Source organism: Protopterus annectens, chromosome 4.part1 (assembly GCF_019279795.1).
Source record: "Protopterus annectens isolate FY-2018-M chromosome 4.part1, PAN1.0, whole genome shotgun sequence".
In the NCBI taxonomy this organism is placed as follows: Eukaryota; Metazoa; Chordata; order Ceratodontiformes; family Protopteridae; genus Protopterus; species Protopterus annectens.
The window spans coordinates 151684578-151706715 of record NC_056734.1 but is presented as its reverse complement, the minus strand read 5'-3'; the positions used below and the strand labels follow the sequence as shown (position 1 = coordinate 151706715).

At 37.9% G+C, this 22138-nt stretch overlaps 1 protein-coding gene across 8 annotated transcripts in view; it reads right to left on the bottom strand.

Moving 5' to 3' along the window:
- TNIK (TRAF2 and NCK interacting kinase) overlaps positions 1 to 22138 on the bottom strand; it is a 1728926-nt gene that overhangs the window by 523544 nt on the left and 1183244 nt on the right. For all 8 annotated transcript variants that reach the window (XM_044070048.1, XM_044070049.1, XM_044070051.1 and 5 more), the window contains exon 8: positions 8946 to 9000. In XM_044070048.1, coding sequence (XP_043925983.1) covers positions 8946 to 9000 — 55 coding nt within the window. The remainder of the gene's footprint in view (positions 1 to 8945; positions 9001 to 22138) is intronic.

The window sequence follows — 22138 nt, the reverse complement described above, 5'->3', positions numbered from 1 at the left end:
ATCCAGATATCAGGCATTTAATAGAGTGTGTGTCTTCACAAAGTGCCTAACTTCAATTATAGCTCACTGCATGTTACAGGGTATCCACATTTTTCCATATGATGATGACTTGCTCATCTTTGCAGAGTCATTTTCAAAATGTCAGGAATCTCTGTCTTGGTTGAGAAAGCTCTTGTACAAACTGGGATTTCAAGAAAACATTCAAAAGTCTTTCTTGACTCCCTCACATAGGATTCTGTTTCTGGGATGTCATCCAAAGAATACAAATCACAGACCAGTAAAAGACACAACATATGCCAAACTGCAATGATATAAAATGTCCAAGTTGACAAAACAGTTTATTTCAAAACTTAAAAATATCTTACAGAACTTTGGAATATGAGCACTTTCATTTTACATAACGGCAAAACTTCAGCAGATGCAACCGTTTTCAGAAGTGCCACTTAAATAGTCACCGAATCACATGATCAGCAGTTTAATTTAAAGACCCAGTATAAAAATACTGGTAAAACATAAAGATATAAAAAAAATCAAAACATAACCCTACAATACACAAACAAAAGCAATATTATAAATGTATTTTAAGACATGTTTTGATAAATTATTTATTTATTTTATTTATTTATATTTGTTGACCGGGAGTGTCTGACTGGACGTAGGTCCATTTTCAGCGGAGACCCGGGGAGAAAAACTCCACAGTTAAAATAAACAGACAGTAGTTACATTGGATTACATAGAGATTAACAATTTACATAGCAATTACTTACAACATATTTACAGATGAAGAACATAGTACATCAGTAGACAACTTGAATCTTTATCTGTGAAGTACATAACAGACATTAACAAATGTTACAATAAGAAGTTCCTGCTGTATAATAAGTACTAGGCTTATGAGTATCTGAACTTGCTATAATCAAGGTAGTTAGTGGAGTGGAAAGAAAGGTAGTGGTTGGATGGGGTGGGTGATATTAGATAAATAGCCTCCACTAAAACCCAAAGCTTGGCTTTTAACAGAAAAAATCTTTTTGTTGTACAAACATTGCAACACTATCAACTAGCCTATTATTTCTAAGCACCTTTAGCTTCCAGAACAGAACGATTGCTGTATAATCATTAATCCTTGGCTAGTTACATCCATTGAATAACATCTGGCAATATAATTAGTGTGGTTTTAAAATAACTGTCCAAGGTCCTCTCAATCTTTTCTAAAATTGCAAATCTGAAAAAATGCCCTGAATTCTCCCTCACGCTTATAAAGTGCATTAGTGTTTTTTCTTTTTTAATATTGTATATATATTCATATATACAATCATGTAACCTATGCTCCGTTTTTCCAACATAAAACCTTTGACACCTGGCATAATGCAACATATACCACTCCAACGTTATAACAATTAAAATTTCCTTTTACATGGAACACCCTATTGTTAATCATCACACTATTACCACATTTTCCCATAATTGTTTCCCTTTTGACATTAGAAGATTTTAACTCAAACATATTTTTAAAATTATAACCTTTTTATAAACAATAATGGGGGTATCCTCTAATTTCCTGTAAGTGTCACTGTATTCCCGTAACAGACTCCATTTTTTTAATTATTTTAATAACCCCACTTTCCAGATTAAAGGTAGTGAAGAATGCTTTATTTTACATCCAGCAGGTGTTTTCTGTAATATCTACTGGAGTCCTACTTTCCCCTGTACTATTCAGCTTATCCATAGTGTTTAACAATGGCAAAATATGCCCACATTCTCTTTTTATAGTGACCTCTACTACAATATCCTCAATGAATTGTTTCAGGTAACCTCTTTAACAAAACATGCTAATAAGTGTTTGACATTCATCCTAAAAGTGGTGGTCCAGGGTAGTCATGTGTGCAGCCCTAACCAACTGCCCCTTAATCACTGGCCTCTTCTGTGAAAAAGGAAGCAAATTCAAAAAATGCAGTAAAGTATTAGAGTAAGTAGGTTTTCTATAGCTTCGGAATACGTAACTCCCATTTTTAATATCTTTCTCAAGCAGCTCATCAAGACAGGCCATATGTTTGTCACTAACAGTATGGGTAAATACCAGATATTTGGTACTGTCATTAATATACCCTAAAAAGCTGCTCAGTTGTTCTTTGCTATCCTGCCACAGGATAAATATATCATCCAAATATTGCAGTAAAAGCCTACAAGAGGTGTTATATTTGCTGTTGTGCATAAACAAATACTCCCATTGTAGCATAATAACGTTAGCAAAAAGGGATCCAAGAGGGGATCCCATCACTTCTCCTTCCTTCTGCAGATAAATCTTACCCTCAAAATAAGTAAAGTTGTTGTTTAATATCATTTCAAGCATTTCCTTATATACAGTAATCTTTTGTTGTTCACTCCCTCTTCTCAAAAGTTAATCATATAGGTTCATAGAATGATACTAGGCTAAGCCCAGCCAAGAATTTCTCCCATGTTCCCTCAAAGTCAGCACCTGTTTCCCCTGTCCAGCAGGGACACAGATGGGATCCCAGGGATATATTTTCTGTTTCCCATCCAGTCATCCAGGTTCGGGCTAGAGAGGTACTCTGCTTGACAGGGAGAGGGAGTCTATTCCACAGATGGGGAGTCTTTGGGACACAGATCTATCCTGCCAACAAGTTCTATTAATGTCACAGACCAGGTTAAGGCCTTACGTGTGGGTTGCATGAGTGGAGTTTGTCTTACGGTTACGCAGCAACTCCATCAAGGCTGGGTGTGAAATGGCCTTGTATGCCAGACACAGGTCACCTCTGAGCAGTTTATATGAGACTGAGCAGAAAGACAGGGATTTTAGCCCATCTCTATAGGATAGGTGCTTGAAACCCTGGATTTTCCTGGTCAGGAACTTCTGTGATCTTTCCGACTGCTGCATGTGCTTGGCAAGGTACATGCTGAAGGGGGTATTGTACTCGATAATGGGTCTGATAAGGGAGGAGTAAAGGGATGTTATGACCTCCTTGTTCCTGGATGAAATACTCTTATTTATGAGGTGAGCCATGTAGAAAGCCTTCCATACAACAGAGGCAAAAAGTCAGGTTGCTATCAACCTGGGTGCCCAAGTCCCTCACGACTGATTGCATGCTTAGTACATTGTTATTAATGTCATAATTGGAGGGGAGGACATTTTCCCCAAAGGGGATAATGATACATTTCTTGGCATTTACTTTGAGGCCATGCTTCTAGCACCAGTCATTAGTTAGGGTATGGCTCTCTTGGAGGATCTTCACATCACTAGGGGAATTTAAGACAGTGCCCAGCTTGCAATCATCTACAAACTTGGTCAGCCACAGGCTTCTGGTTTTGGCTTGCACCTCAGAAAAATATATCCCAAACAGTAGAGGCCCCAAGCCCAATCCTTGGGGTACACCACTCGTTATGGATCTACTACTAGAGGTGGCTTCCCCTGCTTTGATTGAGTTCTATTAGTGAGCCAGTTAGCTACCCATCTGGTAACATATGGGTTGATGCCTAGCTGGGAGAGTTTATCTATTATGCCCGAGTGGGAAATAGTGACAAAGGCTTTGGCTAGGTCAAGGTACGTGGTGTGCACCGTCTTCCCCTCGTCCATGACTTTGGTGACTGTTTCAAAGAAGTCGACCAAGTTTAACAGGCATGATCTCCCTTTGACAAAACCAAACTATGTGGGGTCAAGCATTTGGAGGTTGCCAATGTTCTTGTTTATAAGGTCCATGGTAATGCATTCCACAGCCTGCAGATCAGGCTAGTTAGGCTGATGGGCCTATAACTGCCTGGGTCAGTGGACGCCTCACCTTTGTGTAGCGGGATGACAGTGGCTGTCCTCCATTCAGCTTGGGTGAAGCCGGTGCTCAGGCTTTGGTTGAATAGGGTGTCTAATGGAGCTGAAAGCTCAAGCCTGAGTTCATGTATGATACCGCCAGGGACGTTATCAGGTCCCATGGAGACTGTATTTTTTGCCTTTGAAAGGGCATTCAGGACCTGCTCCCTGATGATGAGGAAAGGGGTGCAGGTGCTGGGGATGTCCTGGTTTATAAGGGGGTGAAAATCAGTAAACCATTCCTTTCCTAACGTGAGGAATAACTGTATATAGATCCTTTACATCTATAGTTACAGGAAGGTCATTAGAATGGAAGTCCAAGTTATTCAGCCTATCCAAAAATTGCCAAGAATCTTTACATAAGTAACTGTTTCAGACAGAAATCTATTCTTATGAATTTGTGGGACACCGAACATTGTGGGCATCATAGGGGAAGTCATATTCAAATAATTAAATTCTTCTGTGCTCACACTGCCATCAATAAACATATCCCTCAATTGCTCTCTAATACTATTACAACAATATTCAATTGATTCCTGTTAAAAATTTCATAAGCATTCCCCTCCAAAATATCAAAAATACATTTAATGTAGTCAGCAGTGTGCACAACTACTAATGCACCCCCCCGTCTGGTTTTATTACCCTTAAATCTTGAATTCTAATAATTTTGATTTTTTCAAAGTCGTTTTTCTTCATATTACAAGTGTTGTTCTTACTCCTTTTCCTCAGACAAGTTCTAATGTACAATTCATACACCTTCTCAAAGGTGGCCAACAATGGACGTAGGGGTGGATTAAATGTACTGGAAATACGCAGGGTATTATTAACATTGGATAACTTGTTAAACATAAGTTGCAAGTTCAATTTATGCATGTACAACATAAAATTTATTAGTACAGCCATTCTTTTTGCTTTTCTGGTCGGGACATAAGTAACTTTTATTGCAAACAGGTTAGTGCATGATGTATCAGTGTTCCTATCAGTAAAGTTATACACTCTAAAATCACTTTCAGTATTAGTAGTAACATTAAGACACACATTAGAATGCTCAACATTTACAGTCCTCATGGTTATTGGATTGTCAAATACTACCTTCTCATGGCATGAGATTGCCTGCCCAGCTGATTGTGTTGATGGGGCCAGTTCAGAAAATATGAATGTCATTGGTTCTTCCTGGTGGGCATGTATGGATTGGTCATTCTCCATTGGGCTCACTGGTTCTAATCTCAGATCTGGTCTGAATGTCTGAGCTGGGGAAAATCCTCTGGTCCGAAATTAGACCCTAGTTGACTTTGATTAGTATTATGTTCACTGCCATCATCATAATTATGATAACCTTGGCCCACATGGGGCAAGGGGACTGCAGCAAATTTCATTGATTAAAAATCTTCCTACCCTAAACCTGAGACACAGACAGGTTAAGGTATGCTACCTCATCCATGTAGTCACCACTGTCCCACTCCAGTTTGTCAGCTTAGTTGACCTTAATTGATGCAGTTGATGTTCAATACTACCGAAAATTCATCCATGCTCAGTTTTATTGCACCCACATCTCATATCCCGCATTATCTCATATTCATCCATGCTGAGTTTTATTGCACCCACATCTCATATCCCGCATTATGTCATCATTCAGGATGTTTACGTCAGTTGTTAATACTGCAATCAGTTTTACATTGTCACACACAACAACCTCCATGTACTTGCATCCTTGCCTGTCAAATAAAGCTATGAGTTCCTTATGAAGTGCTGAATTACTTTCCAAAAAGTCCCTTCGGGAACCACTTAACCAAGATTGACTCAAGGAAATAAGCATTTTCAAGCTGGAGTTCCTTTAACTTTAGAAGCTTTTAGTCTAATTCACTTAATTTATCACAGAGATCACCAACCTCATTGTGCTGAAACTCATAATTAATATTATAGTTGCTAGCTAACTATTCATTCAACGCCGGCACATCACCTACCCAGGGGCGATACCTCACTGGGTTGTTCTCATTCAGCACAATAATCGATTGCTGCACTGCAGTTGTCAGATTTATACTGCTGTTAATAAGCTGTGAGTTTTGGTTAAGATTAGCAGTACCTCCATAAGTCCTGCTTAGTTCCTGTTACTGCGACATGTCATCCAGTCTCTGGGTCAACTGCTGGATGAGAAATGTAAGACTGCCCATTGTTCATTGTAAGTCATTACTACTACTCTCTGGAAACAACAATGGTGAAATAGAGAGAACCTGAGTAGCCATGGTGCACCAGACAACAAACCACCAACTAGACACATCATTTCAAAAGTTTTTCTTCCACAGGAAAAAAACAGAACTTTATTTACATAGATTTATACGATTTTCCACTCAGACTTCAGTCACTGTGTGGAAACAGCTCAGGATTGTGAGTCTCACAGTGTCTATGATTCTTACGATACTCCTGGAAAGACTCCACATAAGAAAGACACAGTGCATCTGAAATCTCTTTGGTACTAGCATCAACACCCATTATCTTTTCAAATCCCAGTACTGTGCTTTGTCAGAACAGAAATGCTTTGGTGGAGACAACAGATATCCTTAAATCCAAGGTCTTCAGTTCTCTCTCTCCCCTGCTCCAAAGCTGGTGGTCACCACAGACACTTCAGACTTTGCTTGGAGAGGAGTTTTAGATGGCATAAAAATGCAGGGAGTGTGGCATCCAAGGACAGACACAAGCACATAAATATCAAGGAGATGCTTTGCCTGACCAAAGGACAGAACTCGCTAAACCATCTTTGGCCCCGGGACCTCTTAATGTGGTTACAGACAATACCACAGTGATGTGGTACAACAACAAGCAATGGAGAACAAGGTTGCATCCCCTTTGCAGACTCGCCATGTTAGCTTGGGATATAGCTTCACCGTATAATATTATTCTACATGCATCCTACATTCCGTCAGAGCAAAACTGTGTGGCAGACAATCTGAAATGGACCAGGGCAGACCTTCACAAATGGAAACTAGATTGGGGTTCTTCCAACATTTGATCCATTCGTGAGGAGCTCCTTAAGTAGATCTTTTTGTCTCCTCTTTAAACAATTGACTGGCAATATTTGGTTCCAGGACTCCATGCAAGAAGGCCTGGAAGACAGATGCATCTTTTTTTCTTTGGACAGAAATCCTCCTGTATGCCTTTTTTCTAATATCCAGGATACTTCTGAAGACTCAGAAGGAATACCCTTAGATAACTGTGGTGATTCGCTTCTGGACCTGTTCTCCCTTCTTTTGGAAATGGCCAGGGGTAATTACCACAAGCTTCCTCCACAGAATGGATCTACTCACACAAGAACTGGGATATTTGATACATCCCAACATCAATCATTTTCAGTTCACGTCCTAGATGATAAAGGTCTTAATTTATTTTAGACACCCGCTTTCAGAGGATGTGCATCAGGTACTAATGGAGGCAAAAAAGTGTGCTACTTGAAAATCATTTATTAGCAAATGGAAAAGATTTTCTAGTTGGTGACATCAACATAATCAGTATCCAGTCAGGGCTAGTTATTCTCTGGTTTTACACTATTTGTGAGAGTTACTATCATTTCACCTTTCTTATACCTCTGTCATGGTTCACTTATTGGCCATTTCAACATGCCTGCCCATGGATCCTCCACTTTCAAGGCAGTCTCATGTCAAAATGTTCTTGAAAGGGGTTTTGCATAAGAGGCCTCCAAGGAAACTGGTGGCCCCTCCTTGGGATCTTAATTTTGTGTTAGAGAAGTTGTCATGTACTCCATTTAAACCAGCTAATCTGGCTGACTTGAGGTTCTTAGCATGAAAAACAGTTTTACTGAGTGTCTTGACCTGTGCAAGAGGAGTATCTGAGTAGCAATCTCTTACGGTGAGTCAAACCAACTTATTTTCCACAGGGACAGGGTTTCTTTGAAAATGAAGCTTTCATTTTATGACTAAAGTGGTATCCAAGTTTATTTTAAGCCCAACTATCCATCTCCCTGCTTTCTTTCCCGAACCCAAAATGAGGGAGAAAGGATACTCCATACCTTGGATGTCCACAGACAACTCAGGTGTTATCCTGACAGAACTAAATCTTTCAGATCTTTTGATCAATTGTTCATTCACTATGCAGGTAAGAAGAACGGTTGTCTAAGCGTATTACATTTTGTTATACTGACCATGGCAAATGTATTCCAGGCAGGTTCAACCTGTGTCAAAACAAACTATTTCCAAATGGTTGTCTAAGGCTATTACATTTTGTTATACTGACCATGGCAAATGTATTCCAGGCAGGTTCAACCTGTGTCAAAACAGACTATTTCAAATGTTTGTCTAAGGCTATTACATTTTGTTATACTTACCATGGCAAATGTATTCCAGGCAGAGTCAAGGCCCACTCTAACAGGAATTTGACTTCATCTATGGCTTTTTGCAAAGGAATGGATTCTAGAAGTATTTTAGAAGTTGCTACTTGGTCCTCTACACATTCTTTGACAAAGCACTATAACCTTGATTCCTTCTCTATTTCTAGATCAAGCTTTGTTAGGACCTTTCTCCAGGGGTTCCCGGACCCTTCTCCTTACTGTTGGAATGATCATTGCTAAAGTAGTTGCTCCTTCCCTCCACCCCCTTGTTTTTGGTGTGTCTTTTATGCTTGGGTGTGGACATTTATTTTTATGTTATTCCTAGCATTGTTCTTTCATGGCTCAGCCTCCCTATTTCTGCTGGCAGGAAAGCTATGAAGGGCTTCGAACTCAAACTTGTCTTTCGGTCACCTCATCTTGAGCTGTTTGACAGTTTGGAAGCATGGAAGGTGCCCTGAAGCTTTGGAAGCTGGTCACCCATTATATTCTTGGCAGAATATAACCCACATAGCTAAGGCTACTGCAGCAGTGATTATTTGAACATCCACTGTTACGTAATGTTCACATTACACAACTGTACTTTCTGTCTGCTTATGGTAATAAAGCACACTGGAGGAAATAAGCAATGTAAATCCCAACCTATATGCACAGTACATCTCTAGATTCACATGGTTTTAAAAACAGACTGAAATATCAAGCTGTTTTATCCATCAGTTATTTTATTTCTCTTGAATCTAATACATGAAATGAATCTATTATAAAAAGTAATAGACTGAAAATACTCACGGGGTGCTCCTTCTGCCATTTCTATGGCTGTGATTCCTAAAGACCATAAGTCGCTCTAAAAAACAGACACAGAAAGGCAAAACAATGATATGTCATGGTTTACTTGCACAGAACTAACAATTGTGATCCCATAATGAAGATTAGCAGTAATAGAGCAAGCAAGGATTTGAAGCAGCAAGTACTTGCCTTCCTGAAGATCAACAGATATATTTTCTACAAATTAAATGTATTTGCAAGCAGCTAATGATTTCTCAAGCCATTTCATTCAATCTTTACTAGAATATGTTACTAATATACTACATAGAGAAGCACAATCACAGGTTTGATAAAATATTTCCACTTCAGAAACACTACTAAATGGGGAACAGTAACTTGTTGGGATTTTGTCTGACATAAATGCACTCATCTAAATGCCAGCTTATCAAAGTCGAAATTTTGAACTGTCAGTTATCTGCAAGTACATTCAGTGAGTAGAAGGCACAGTGGAAATATGTGGACACTGTTTGTTTGCCAACCCAAGTATTACTGTTTTCTCTGAGTCTGTATGACCTAGAACCTGGCACAATGAAGATGGGGGCTGCATCTACACTGCCAAAGGTCATTATTTTAAAGCTGACAATTTATGGAACCAACATTTTTTTAGTCCTGTAGCATGATATTTTTCTGATTATAGCCAAAACTGTACTAAATAATTAGCAACAATTCAAAGTATTAATGTATTTTTTATTGTTACTGTTTCTATAAAGTGCAGGTAGTTTTAACACAATAAATCTACAAATGTCAAAACTTTAAAAGTACTTAACAAATGCAAAGCATGAGTTACTATTAAAATGCCATAAATAATACGTTAAGAAATATTAAACTATTCAATAAATAAATTACATCTAAACAGAAGCTTGACTCACACATTACAGAGAACCATACAAATCATACTTCCGCATTTAACCATATTACTTTATACTACCTGTACTGCGGTGGTGGTGCTGTGGTAGCATTGTCACCTCACAGTAAGACGTTGTCCTGTTCGATTCTCAGCTAGACTGTCTTCTGTGTGGAGACCTGCGTTGTAGGTTGTGCGTCAGGGCCGGCAACTCGGCACATAAAAATCTACTGCCAATCATTAGCGGACCGGAGTTTTGCTGTGGCGACCCCTAACCGGGAAAAGCCGGAAGACACAACAACTTTATACTACCTGTACTGTATTTCACTTCTTATTATATAACAGTATATTATACTTTTCCATCAAAACCCTCCAAATATCAAAAAAATACTAAATATAATATCCTAATCCAGGTCTTCTTTTAAAATCTTACCCATCATATAATCCATACACAATAATTGTCTCAGTAATATATTTTAAGCCACACATTCCCAACTTATCTTACATCTTCTACAACCCTCTAATTCTCATATACCATAAAATATATATTGTTATTATTTCTCTTTTCTTTATATTAAACAAAAATGTAATATTTTCATTGAATTATTTCTCATACTTCTCTTAATATGGATTTTCTAAATTCTGAAATGTTGTATTATATATCTATTACTAATCTTCCTTTTTGGTACTGCATTATGTACCTTTATCCATCCATTACTTAATGTATTCTGCTCATTTCTCCCCCCCCAAAATGAAATATTTTCATATCATCACTTTCCCATACATTTCACCAAGAATAATATCCAGTCTTCAAAATTTCTTACTTACTTAACTTAGCTGTTACTCTTCTCACATTTTCCTCTTTTGGTGCATATCATACCTCTCAACCTCTTAATGCAAAAAAAAATCTGTACAAAGCTTGACAAAATGGGGGTACAAATAGGGCCATATTTTAAATATTGCTCTTATAAACTTAGAAAGTTGGTAGAGTAACAAGATTTGTTTTAATATACATTTTCTGAAGGATTTAAAGTCTGAAACTCAAATGTATGTCATTATTTAATGACTACAGTGCTGAGATCATCCCAGTGATTTGCCAGGAAAATAGAGGAACAGGCCAAAAGTATGAGCCAAAAATCTGGACATTCTGCGGAAATCTGTACAGTTGGGAGGTATGGTGCATATCTAGTTATCCTATATCTCACCATATTTAATTGTCAAAAGCAAATCTTGTTCACCCTTTATACCTTTCAAAACATTTAGTGTGTAAAATACCCTGTTCTTTCCCCATAATATTCCTCTTTATAGAATTTTATTATATCCTTAATCTCCCACATTGTCTTGAAACAAGCCCCCATCACTTTTCCAAAGCTTCCATATTGCAATATAATCCTGTAGCAGAAGTTGAAAATTCCTAACACAGCTGCCACAATCTCCATCATTCTTTTACAGCATAATCAAAAGTCTACAGTTTTTGATCAGTTTCTTAGCCATCTTTCTTCATTAAACTATACTTATATTTTTAGTTCCAAATTCCATTCTTAACACTTGTATTCTTATTTCAAAGTCAGGTCTTTATCCATGATATTAGATTTCTGTCCCAAGGTGCAGATTTTATTAATCTTCAGCTCAAATCTGTGAGACACTTTACTTTTAATTTTGTATCTTCTTCCATGTCTCCCTTTTGTCTTGGTATACACTTCATATCGCTTCCTATTAAAGGTTCCATTTCTTCTTCATTAATAAAATGTTGCTTTACGTCAGATTGTTCACTATGCCTTCTTTACCCTCAAGCCCACTTCTTCCTATATTTTTTCTACTTCTAATAACACTGAATATCTCAGTTTCATTTGTTTCACTTCTATAAAAATGTCATAGAATTCAGTTTGGCTAAAACACGTCAATTTTACACAAACAATACATGTAAATTTGCATTTCCATCTAAAATAATCTTCTGACTATATAAATTGTTTCCCTTTTTACCAATGTATTTTGCTAACTGTTCTTCCATACTATGCCTCAGTATCTTATCAATCCCTTTCTGGCCATTCACACGGTAAAATTATCCAAATGACGCAAGTGTCATCTGACATTTCTCATTTCACTTCAACATAAAGTTCCATATTTATCACTTATCCTTATAAAATCTCCAACAGTTAATGTTGTTTAGTAGTTAGTGCAGAAGGCTAGAAGCTGTTAAAATTCCTCCATTCCTGCATTTGTCTACTGTGTGACTCTGAGCAAGTCACTTTAACCAGACAGTGCTTCCAGGCTGAGCATGTAAAGGTCCATGTGGATCAGTGCGCTACCCTGGTTAATAAATAAATATATAGCACCATTACAACAAGAAGGAAAGAGAAGTGTTTTAATTTCTTGATCTGATTTTAAATTCATTTTAACAGTAAGTATCTGCTTTAGCTAAGATCTTTAAGCCTATAGTAGCAATTCTGTACATGGTTATACTGCATTTTCCTGTTTAAGTGGTCTAACAGTTGGTATTAAACCCTAAGTTCATTCTTATGTACTCAGTGTGTGTCAGGCTAATTCAGGACTAGTCTTTGCATAAAGGCAATTCCAAGCCAATGAGCTCGGAGCTAAGAGTCTAATTGTTTTCCCTACTACCCACCCAGTGTATCTGTTATTGCCTGACCCTTATGATAATTTGCCATCATAATTCCCTCCCTTTCCATGTTTATTGGCTGTTGATTAAACACACAAGTAACATTTTGCAAAGGCTCTCCTATTAAGCTACACACCAGGCTAAAAGACCGTTGATAAAAATTGCTTAAGATTGACTGTTACTGATACTGCTTGCACTGATTTTAGTATTAAATTAGTTTATTTTTTTTACTATAATTAGTTTACAGATTCTTGCTGGTGGCAGAAGAAGGTTTCCAAGCTAGTTGTTTTATATTGAGCTTTAAATACTCAGTAACAAGTCTATGCAAACATTATCTTAAACCTGAACTCTAAGCAGTTATAGTTACCCTGCCCCAGAGTTATTCCTGTCGATATCATGGCCCTTCACTTCCCCACAACTTCTGTAGCCAGCCTGATTGAGGTGGGTATCTTGAGGTAGTGTAAGAACTGCCTCATGTTGTCTGACAATCAAAGAGCATAACACAGTGTGTGAGAGATGTAGATATATAATATCCTTGGAAGCAATATCTCACACACAGTAAATGCAAGACCACAATTGTCAGCAGTCCATTACACCTCACAACTCCACAACGACATCACTGTATACATAATCCATCATATGCTGAGATTCTAAAGATTAACTTGCCTAAATCTCAATGGCTTCCAAAACACAATACAGGCACAAAGCACACTCAGCAAGTTGAGCCTACTTCCTCACATAAAACAAGGAGTCCCAAAGTCAAAGATGTTGAGTCCGTAAAGCAGGAATTGACCCAACCAAACATTCTTGTTCTAGGTGGCTCCACTGCAAGACATGCACGTCTTACCAGGCTGAGCAAGGAAAGCATGACAGTTAGTTGCATTTCTGGTGCCAGGATCTGACAGATCATATACGCAGTCAAGTCCTTGAACAAGTGCCAGTATGGCTCTGTCATAGTTTATGCCGGTGTCAATGACTTGAGGTATACCTCCCTGGACTATATGAAGAGAACCAGGATGGAGGAGTGCTCAGACTGCATGTCCCAGGCAGGAATAAGCTTACCACTGAGCACCATTCTACCTTCTCCAAGGATAATGCCATGATATGAGCAAAAATAATTGACTTTAATAATTGGCTTAGTTTTTGGTGTCATACAAAGCGGGTCTAATATTTGTCAGGCTGGGAGGATATGATCAACAGACAAAGCTTCTTTGCTGGGGATGGCCTGCAGCTGTCCTCTCTCAGGTTTTGATTATTGGCAAAGACATTATCCACTCCCATAGTGCCTTTTTAGGCAATGCCAGTCTAATAAACCTACCAATATAATGAAACAGGAAAAGAAAAATATGAAGCTATTACTGATCAATGCTTGGGGCTTAAACAAGAAACTCCACTCCCTATAAGCCCTTCTCACCCTGGAGGAAAATGATGCCTGTGTGGTGACTGAGACATGTTTTAAAATACCAGACAACACTCCAGCTGTGCAGTGCTATAATGCCTTCCACACTTTTAAACCACCTACTTCACAGGAGAGGAAAAAAGGTGGCATCTCAATCCACATCCAAAAAAGACTAATGTCAGGGCTGGTGAAACTAACTGATTCACTAGGAGCTTTTTCATGTTCAACTAACCATCAGAAAAGTCACATGCCTTGTATTAGCAAGCTACAGAATTCCTTCTATGACACAAAAAAGCCAAGATTCCTACCTTCAGAAATTAGATTCACTCAGTATTGAACCCACTAACTTTATCCTTGGTGATCTAAACTATCCAACTATAGACTAGGAAACCTACAGCACTACTTGTGCACAAGCACAGAGATTCCTAGACTTTGTCAACACAAATTTCCTGGAACAATTGGTCAGAGTACCCACCTGGGAGAATGAGATCTTGTCCTTACTAATATGGGAGCATCTTGCACAATCCCTTGCGTATCTTTATTACTTGTTAGGTCTGACCACAAAGCAATCTCCTTCAAACTAAAATTGAAACCAGAGATCCTTTTCTTTAAGGCAAGCTACCTACTCGTAAGTGATAAACTGGCAAACCTCAAATCCCCACCAAACCCAGTTAACTCCACTGATAAGCATAAAAGTACACCACCGCACTATACCAGCATGTAAACAGCTGCACAGATGCAGCTATAACCCAAAGGAACAAGTGCAGGGCAAACTCCAGAAAAACATGTTAGAACCATGCTATCAGCAAGATTCATAATAAAAGGAAAATAATTTGTAGGAAAAGTAAGAGTAAACCAGAATGTTACCGCCCTTGTCACTGAATTAAACAGACTCTGGACCTTAAAATTCACCTAAGCAAAGTTTGAGGCTAACCTAACTACTTAAGCTAAAGACAATCACAAGACATTTTTAGTTATGTTTGTAATCTCAAAAGCACAGTGTAGTAATGTACTGAGGTAATTACGATCAATACTGCCCACACAGAGGCTGAAGACAGCGAATCGACTGGCCAATACATTTAGCTCTAACTTAATTCCTCTCTACCCTCAGTCTGTTCCACAAGCTATACCTGAAACTGGCTTGTCTCCAGCTATCACACAAAACCAAGTCCTAAAAGTGCTATCAAAAGTTAATATACTGCAATTATGGGTCCTAACAATGCTGATGGAGGTTTCTTAAATAGCATGAAGCACGATTTAGCCACATCCCCTACCAACTCTGTTCAATCTCAGTCTCCATACAGGCTTTGTACCATGCAGATGGAGAGCAGCTACAACCATTCCCTTGTTAAGGAAAGTCTTTCCACAGATCCAGGCAATTACTGACCAATAAGTCTGACCATCAACATATGCAAAGCCCTGGAAAGACTTATGAAGAAACTAATCAATCAGGATATAAAGAACCTCCAAACACTGGACCCATCTCAGTTTGGATTTGTGAAGGGCAAGTCATGCTTACTCATCTTGGTGGATTTTTTTTGAAAAGGTCACAAAACCAATGGATGAAGGCAAAATGGTACACACCACATACCTCAACCTGGCCAAAGGTTTTGACACAATTACCCAATCATTTTCTTCAATTATAGCTGTCCAAAGCATGGTTATTATTGTCTTTTTACTGCCAAAATACTTGTACACCAGATGGCCATTCCATTTTCACTATGCTTTTACATTGATCTAAAAGAACACAAATTCCTTTGCTTCTTTCAAAGCACTAATCAGATATGGACTATTTAATTGTCATGACAATTGTTCTCAAAATGACAAATCATAATTGTCAACAAAACATAACTCTCCAGAAGCATTTTCTGCTGTGCAATGAACTCCGATCACATTTTTATTCTGCATAATTCTCATTGGTTGGGTACTGGAGGATATCACTTGCATGAATAATATGGCTACATTCTGTCTTTCCATGGATATCCATTCTTCCTCCACTGTAACATACTGTCTGATGTTATTACTCTCAGCTGTTGCTTCCTCACCTCCAATTAATTCCTGATATTCCTATTCTATTGCCATGTTAGACATTTGAATCTCAAATTCAACAAGCAGAATGGATCACAGACTACATGAAGAATTGTTTGTAATTTCATTACATTATCCACCTCAGACATTTGTTGTCCCATTAATCTATCATCTTCTAATGCAATTAAGCACACCTTTATGTAACTCCACATTTTCAATTATTTTATAATCTTTTAAACTGGCCTTTATTTATTTTATTAATTTATTATTTGTTTACCAGGAAAGACTGACTGGGTACAAGCCCATTTTCACTGGAGGCCCGGGGAGAAAAGGTCCACAGTAAAATTTAAGTAGAATTAAAAATTAACATAGGTTACACCTTTATCATTCCAATTGTACTACCAAGATGAATGCCCCACTCTCCTAGGGGACTACTTCAACTCCCTCAGTAGAGTAGGGGGAACATGCCCAGTGTTGTAACCAAATATCCCCTAGTCTGTATGAAAAACACCTACCGTCTCCACTGAAGACATGCTATAAGGTACTATGTTCAACCTGATCAATGCGAAGTACATAAATGAACAATGCTAAGTAGCAGATACTCCATACACTGTACGAGAATATGCCTGCCAAGACAAAGATGAGATAATTGTGGGAACAGTAATACAAGTAAGAGCCGAAAACAATACAAAGGGGATGTATATAAAGCAAAATCAATGACCAGAGATGGCACTGAGAATAATGGACTCCTTAGATAATTTGGTTGGCATATTTCTGGCAGGTAATTGCCTATATCATCTAAGCACTTGCACTATTACTCACCTATCTCATGCCTTGGAATGCACTATTCCACTTTTAATATGATTTAACACCCTATTCCATTGGGGATATATATATATATATATATATATATATATATATATATGTGTGTGTGTGTGTGTGTGTGTGTGTGTGTGTGTGTGTGTGTGTGTGAAAATGTAAACAAAATTCTGAACTTTCAAAATTGCATTTATCGTTTCTCAAAAGTAGGTCAAACCTTAGTCTGCCTCCATCACACAAAGATATATCACAATGTGGAAACATGTGGCCTAGATGAAGCCTAAAAGGATATAAAGCACTATTATTTTTTTATTGCCCTCCCTATAACCTACCACCAACAAATCAAGCTATATCACTGATTTACATTCTGAATTATTTTATTCTGAATCACTTTGTACTGCATTGTTTGTAATTCTTTTACTAGTTTGTGTCATTCCTTGCTTTGCTGCACTCGTGTTATTTCTTTTTCTTGTGAGTATAACTTTTTAACAAAATACAAATACTTAAAAGACAGTAGAAAAGGAACTGCATTATATGTGGAACTTTATTATATATGGAGTACATTGTACTTCACACACTTTTATTACTTAATGCCTCACTGTTTAATTATTACAATGACCAGAATAACATAGACCCAGAAATTGAAGAATCAAATGCCAGAATGAAGTGCATACATTTATCCTTGTAGTTTTGCAGCAGGGTGACAGTGCATGCAAATAATATAAAACTCTGTATGATTTTAATTCAAATATTTTTTGAGAACTGAAATGCCGGTAGAAAGGTCTCTTGACATGAGTTAAGAATAGCTCTGTCAGATGCATGATTTTTTGCATGTTCAGAGTGAAGGAAAAGTGGTCAGTCATTGAGTTCTTTATGCATTTTGTATTACACACTGGGATATGCATGTACACTGTGGGGAAAAAGCTTACTGACTGCAAGCTCTGCTTTGTCATCACTACCCAGGTTATGAATAAAAACTTCTGAGGCAAAACCACATTAACAAAGGAAACTTTTAATAGCAAAAAAACAAAATAAAAGCAGTATACTAAGTAAGCACTTTTGCGTTACATTGAACGCTTCATCAGACATATAACAAATCTAATGCTCTTTCACAAGTAAGTCAGTTTAAGTGGTGCCATAGGTGGGCATTTTAAGCACATGAAGCCTCCTCGGTACCACTTTAAAACACAAACAAGCCTCTGTGTGTTTTCGCTGCACATTTTTAAGTTTAGTTAACTTACTCTCAAGCATTCTCATCAACTAGAGGGCACTGATTGAACATTCACTCACTATTTTATCATCTTCGTTATTAATCAAGTCAGTTCTGTTAAACTTTAGCAGTGGGTTACTTTCAGCATGAAGTAAACGAGTAAGTACGTCATTACCATTACCATCACCATCACCATCACCATTACCATTACCATCACCATCACCATTACCATCACCATTACCATTACCATCACCATCACCATTACTAATTCTACTGGTAGAACGACCTGGGTTGTATTCAAGTTGTATCACTGTCCAGGTTATACTGACTAGAAAACAACTGGTATTTAAACCTGCAGGGGACAACAGACAACACAGCCACCTTAAAATGAGACAAAGACAAGTACTTCCACTAGTTTTGTCCAACCAAGCCACCTAAGAGGAAAGCATTATGGGTATAATTCATACTCATTACTTTACTACTGTTGTTACTATCACTGGAGAATAGGGACAATGCCAGTCTTTGCATGTAGTTTTTTAAACTGCATGATGTCATGTTGCTGGCAACAGCAAAACCCAATGGTAGAAAACAGATGTTGTGTTCAAACAGCTAAAGGCCTAGATGACACCATAAAATATATCACAAAGTTTAAACCACCTACCACATTTTGGCACATATATGAGGTAAACGCACTAGCTGACTAACAAATAAAAAGAAGAACCATACCAAATAAAATTGATATATTAATTTACATGACTACAAGTGACTTAAGGTAAACAGACCAAAGTGTAACAAAAATAATATTCCATTCCATTAACAATATGTTTATATTTCTGCAAGAAATTATCATAAATCATGCCGTCATTGCATTTTAAATATACCAGCTAGGATAGCATATTTTTATGTCTTAAAATGTGTAACACTTGTCAGAATCATGCAATGCAATGCAAAAATAAAATTTATATATATATATATATATATATATATATATATATATATATATATATATCTTTATCTGAAGTCAATACATTATCAAGAAATAAAACAAAAATAGCCTCATTATGTGGATTTACATACCAACTTTACTCTGTAACTGTGACTGGACCCCCCCCTAGAAACCCTCCCACTTGACCAGGCTGTAGCATATTTCAACAAAACATTACTACAACACCTAGACACTGTCGCTCAATTGCGCAAAATCAAGGTTAGAACCTCTACAAACCCCTGGCTCAGTAAAGAAACCGAACAAATCCTCATGTCCAGAGACACTGCCTGGCTTTACCATAAAAAAAACAAAGAAACACAAAGCCTAACTAAGTACCAAGAACTGCGCAACCATGCAAAAAAATGTATTAGGCTGGACAAAAAAGCCTACTACACAACATTACAAACTAAATACCAACACAACCCGCAAAAATGTTGGAAAAATGTAAACCAGCTACTAAAATCCACCCAAAAGGCTACCCCCAAACCAACCACCCCTGACACTAAAGTTCCCATCGAAACACAATTCAACTCCCACTTTGTGAACTCAATTCTATCCTTAGTATCACAGGACAGTTCCTTCCTCACTATCCCCCCCAACACAAATAGCACTAATACAAGCTTTACCCTCAAAACAGTTTCCACCACTTCAATCAAAAGCATGCTCTCCAAACTAAAAACCTCATTTTCTTGAAACTCACAGCAGATGCTATTGCTATCCCAGTCTCCACTCTCATAAACAGATCTCATAAACAGATCAATTGTTGAAAACTATGTGCCCAAACTCTGGAAAATATCCTATGTTACACCCATACATAAAGGCAGGACCTCCACTGAACTTAATAACTACAGACCCATTGCTTTACTCCCCCCCCCCCGGCCAAAATCCTAGAAAAATGCATCCATACCCAGATGCTAAACTATCTCCTAGACAGCAACATTCTGTCACCTACTCAGCATGGTTTCAGACCTGCCCATAGTACCACTACAGCCCTCCTCTGCTTCACAGACACAGTAAACCATCTCAAAAATGAAGGCCTACAAGTGTCAACTCTTTTTTTGGATATGTCCAAAGCATTTGACACAGTCCCGCACCAAATCCTGCTAAACAAACTAAACCAATATCGCCTATCAAATTCCACTCTTACCTGGTTCCAAAGCAACTTAACTGACATGTACCAAGCTGTGAAATGGGTAAATTCCCTCTCTCCTCAGCTGCCCATAACTATAGGAGTCCCACAGGGTTCTACCTTAGGACCACTACTATTCACAGTCTTCACAAATGACCTCCATACCTCCACACAGCATGCATCTATAATTCAGTCTGCAGATGACACTACCTTAATCTGTGCTGCACAAAACATTCCCACCTTCCTGCAAACAACTCAACTAGCATTCTCTGATGTTGAAAACTACCTTACCAAGCCCAACTTATCCTCAATCCAAAGAAAACTCAGCTTATGATTATAACCAGTTCTAACAAAAACACTAACAGTCAATTCACTATCTACTCCACTAATGCTACTCCAATTGCTCCAGTGGCACAGGCTAAGCTATTGGGAATAGCCATAGAATCCCACCTAAAATTTGATAGTCATCTCAACTTAACTATTAAAAAAGTACATGCCAAACTGGGTTCGCTCTACCGTATCAAGCCATTTTGTACCAACAACACAAGATCAGCCATTGCTCGCTCCCAACTTCTATCCACCCTACTCTATGCATCTCCCATTCTGACTAATCTCAACAAAATTGAACTAAGCAAAATGGAAGCCTGCTATAACAGAACTGCCCGCTTTGCTGCAAATTGCTCATATAGAACTCATCACTGTACTGCTTTGAGACAGCTCCACTGGCTTGAACTGCCCAACCTCCTAACCTACAATCTGCTCTGCCTCTGTCATTCTATCTATTACCTCCCCAATAAGTGTCCTGCCCTCAAAAACCTAGTACATCACTCAGCCAAAAGGCCTCTTAGATCATCAAGCAAACTACTACTAGAAGTTACCAACAGCTGCAATAGCTTTGGAGATGCTCTATATAGTAGTTCAGTGGCTAAAAAATGGAACTCTGTCCCTACAAGCATTCAAAACACATCATCCAAAGCCTCCTTTAAAGACCTCATCAGGCAACATCTCAAGGAAAGTTGGCAGTGTCATGATTGCTTCCCAGGCTAATGAAAGTGGATAACACATACATACAAAATCTAGAGCACTTGATAATAGTTTTCAATCTTACTCACAAACACTGGCTAATCTACAATGTATGTACTGTACCTGTGTACTATGTATGTATTCTACCTATGTTCCAAATTTCAGCTATACAACACAAATCTATTAATTACCTTTATTTTTAAAATTAATATTTTTTTGTTTGTTCTCTCCACTGTAACTGTTTATGTGCCGCATACCACTGTAAAAACATGTCTCTTGTAATTTGTGTGTATACTGATCATGTCTAAATAACTAAATGTGTTTGTAATTTTTCTTTGTGGAGCTTTTCTCCCCGAGCCTCTGCTGAAAAAGGGCCTTTTCAGCTCAGTCAGACAACCCCCGGTTAACAAATGTAAAATAAATAAATAAATAAAATAAAAACAGTTCTTGAAATACCTTTCAGCATACAAATCACAGTAAGATGAAAAAATATAAAAAATAAAAAATGTATAATATGCTGGTTGCATAAGTGTGCACACCCTTAAACTAATACTTTGTTGTGTGTGCACACCCTTAAACTATTGTGTGTTCACACCTTTAAACTAATACTTTGTTGAAGCACCTTTTGATTTAATTACAACATTCAGTCTACTTGGATAAACACCTGCCATCAATTAAAGATACTCTGATTAACCCCAAATAAAATTCAGCTGTCCTAGTAGGATTTTCATGACATTTACTCAGTTGCCTACTACAGCAAAAGCCATGGTTCGCAGAGAGCTTAAAAAGCATGAAAAGGATCTCATTGTTGAAAGGTATCATTCGGGAGAAAGGTACAAAAAAATATCCACAGTATTGGATATACCATGGAACACAGTGAAGACAGTCATCAAAAGTGCGGAAAATACGTGACAACAGTGACATTGCAAAGAAATGGGTGTTCCTACAAAATTGATGAAAAGACGAAAACTGGTCAGGGAGGCTGCCAAGAGACCTACAGCAGCACTGAATGAGCTGCAGACATTTCTGGCAAGTACTGGTTGTGTACTACATGTGACAACAATCTCCCGTATTCTCCGTATGTCTGGACTATGGGGTAG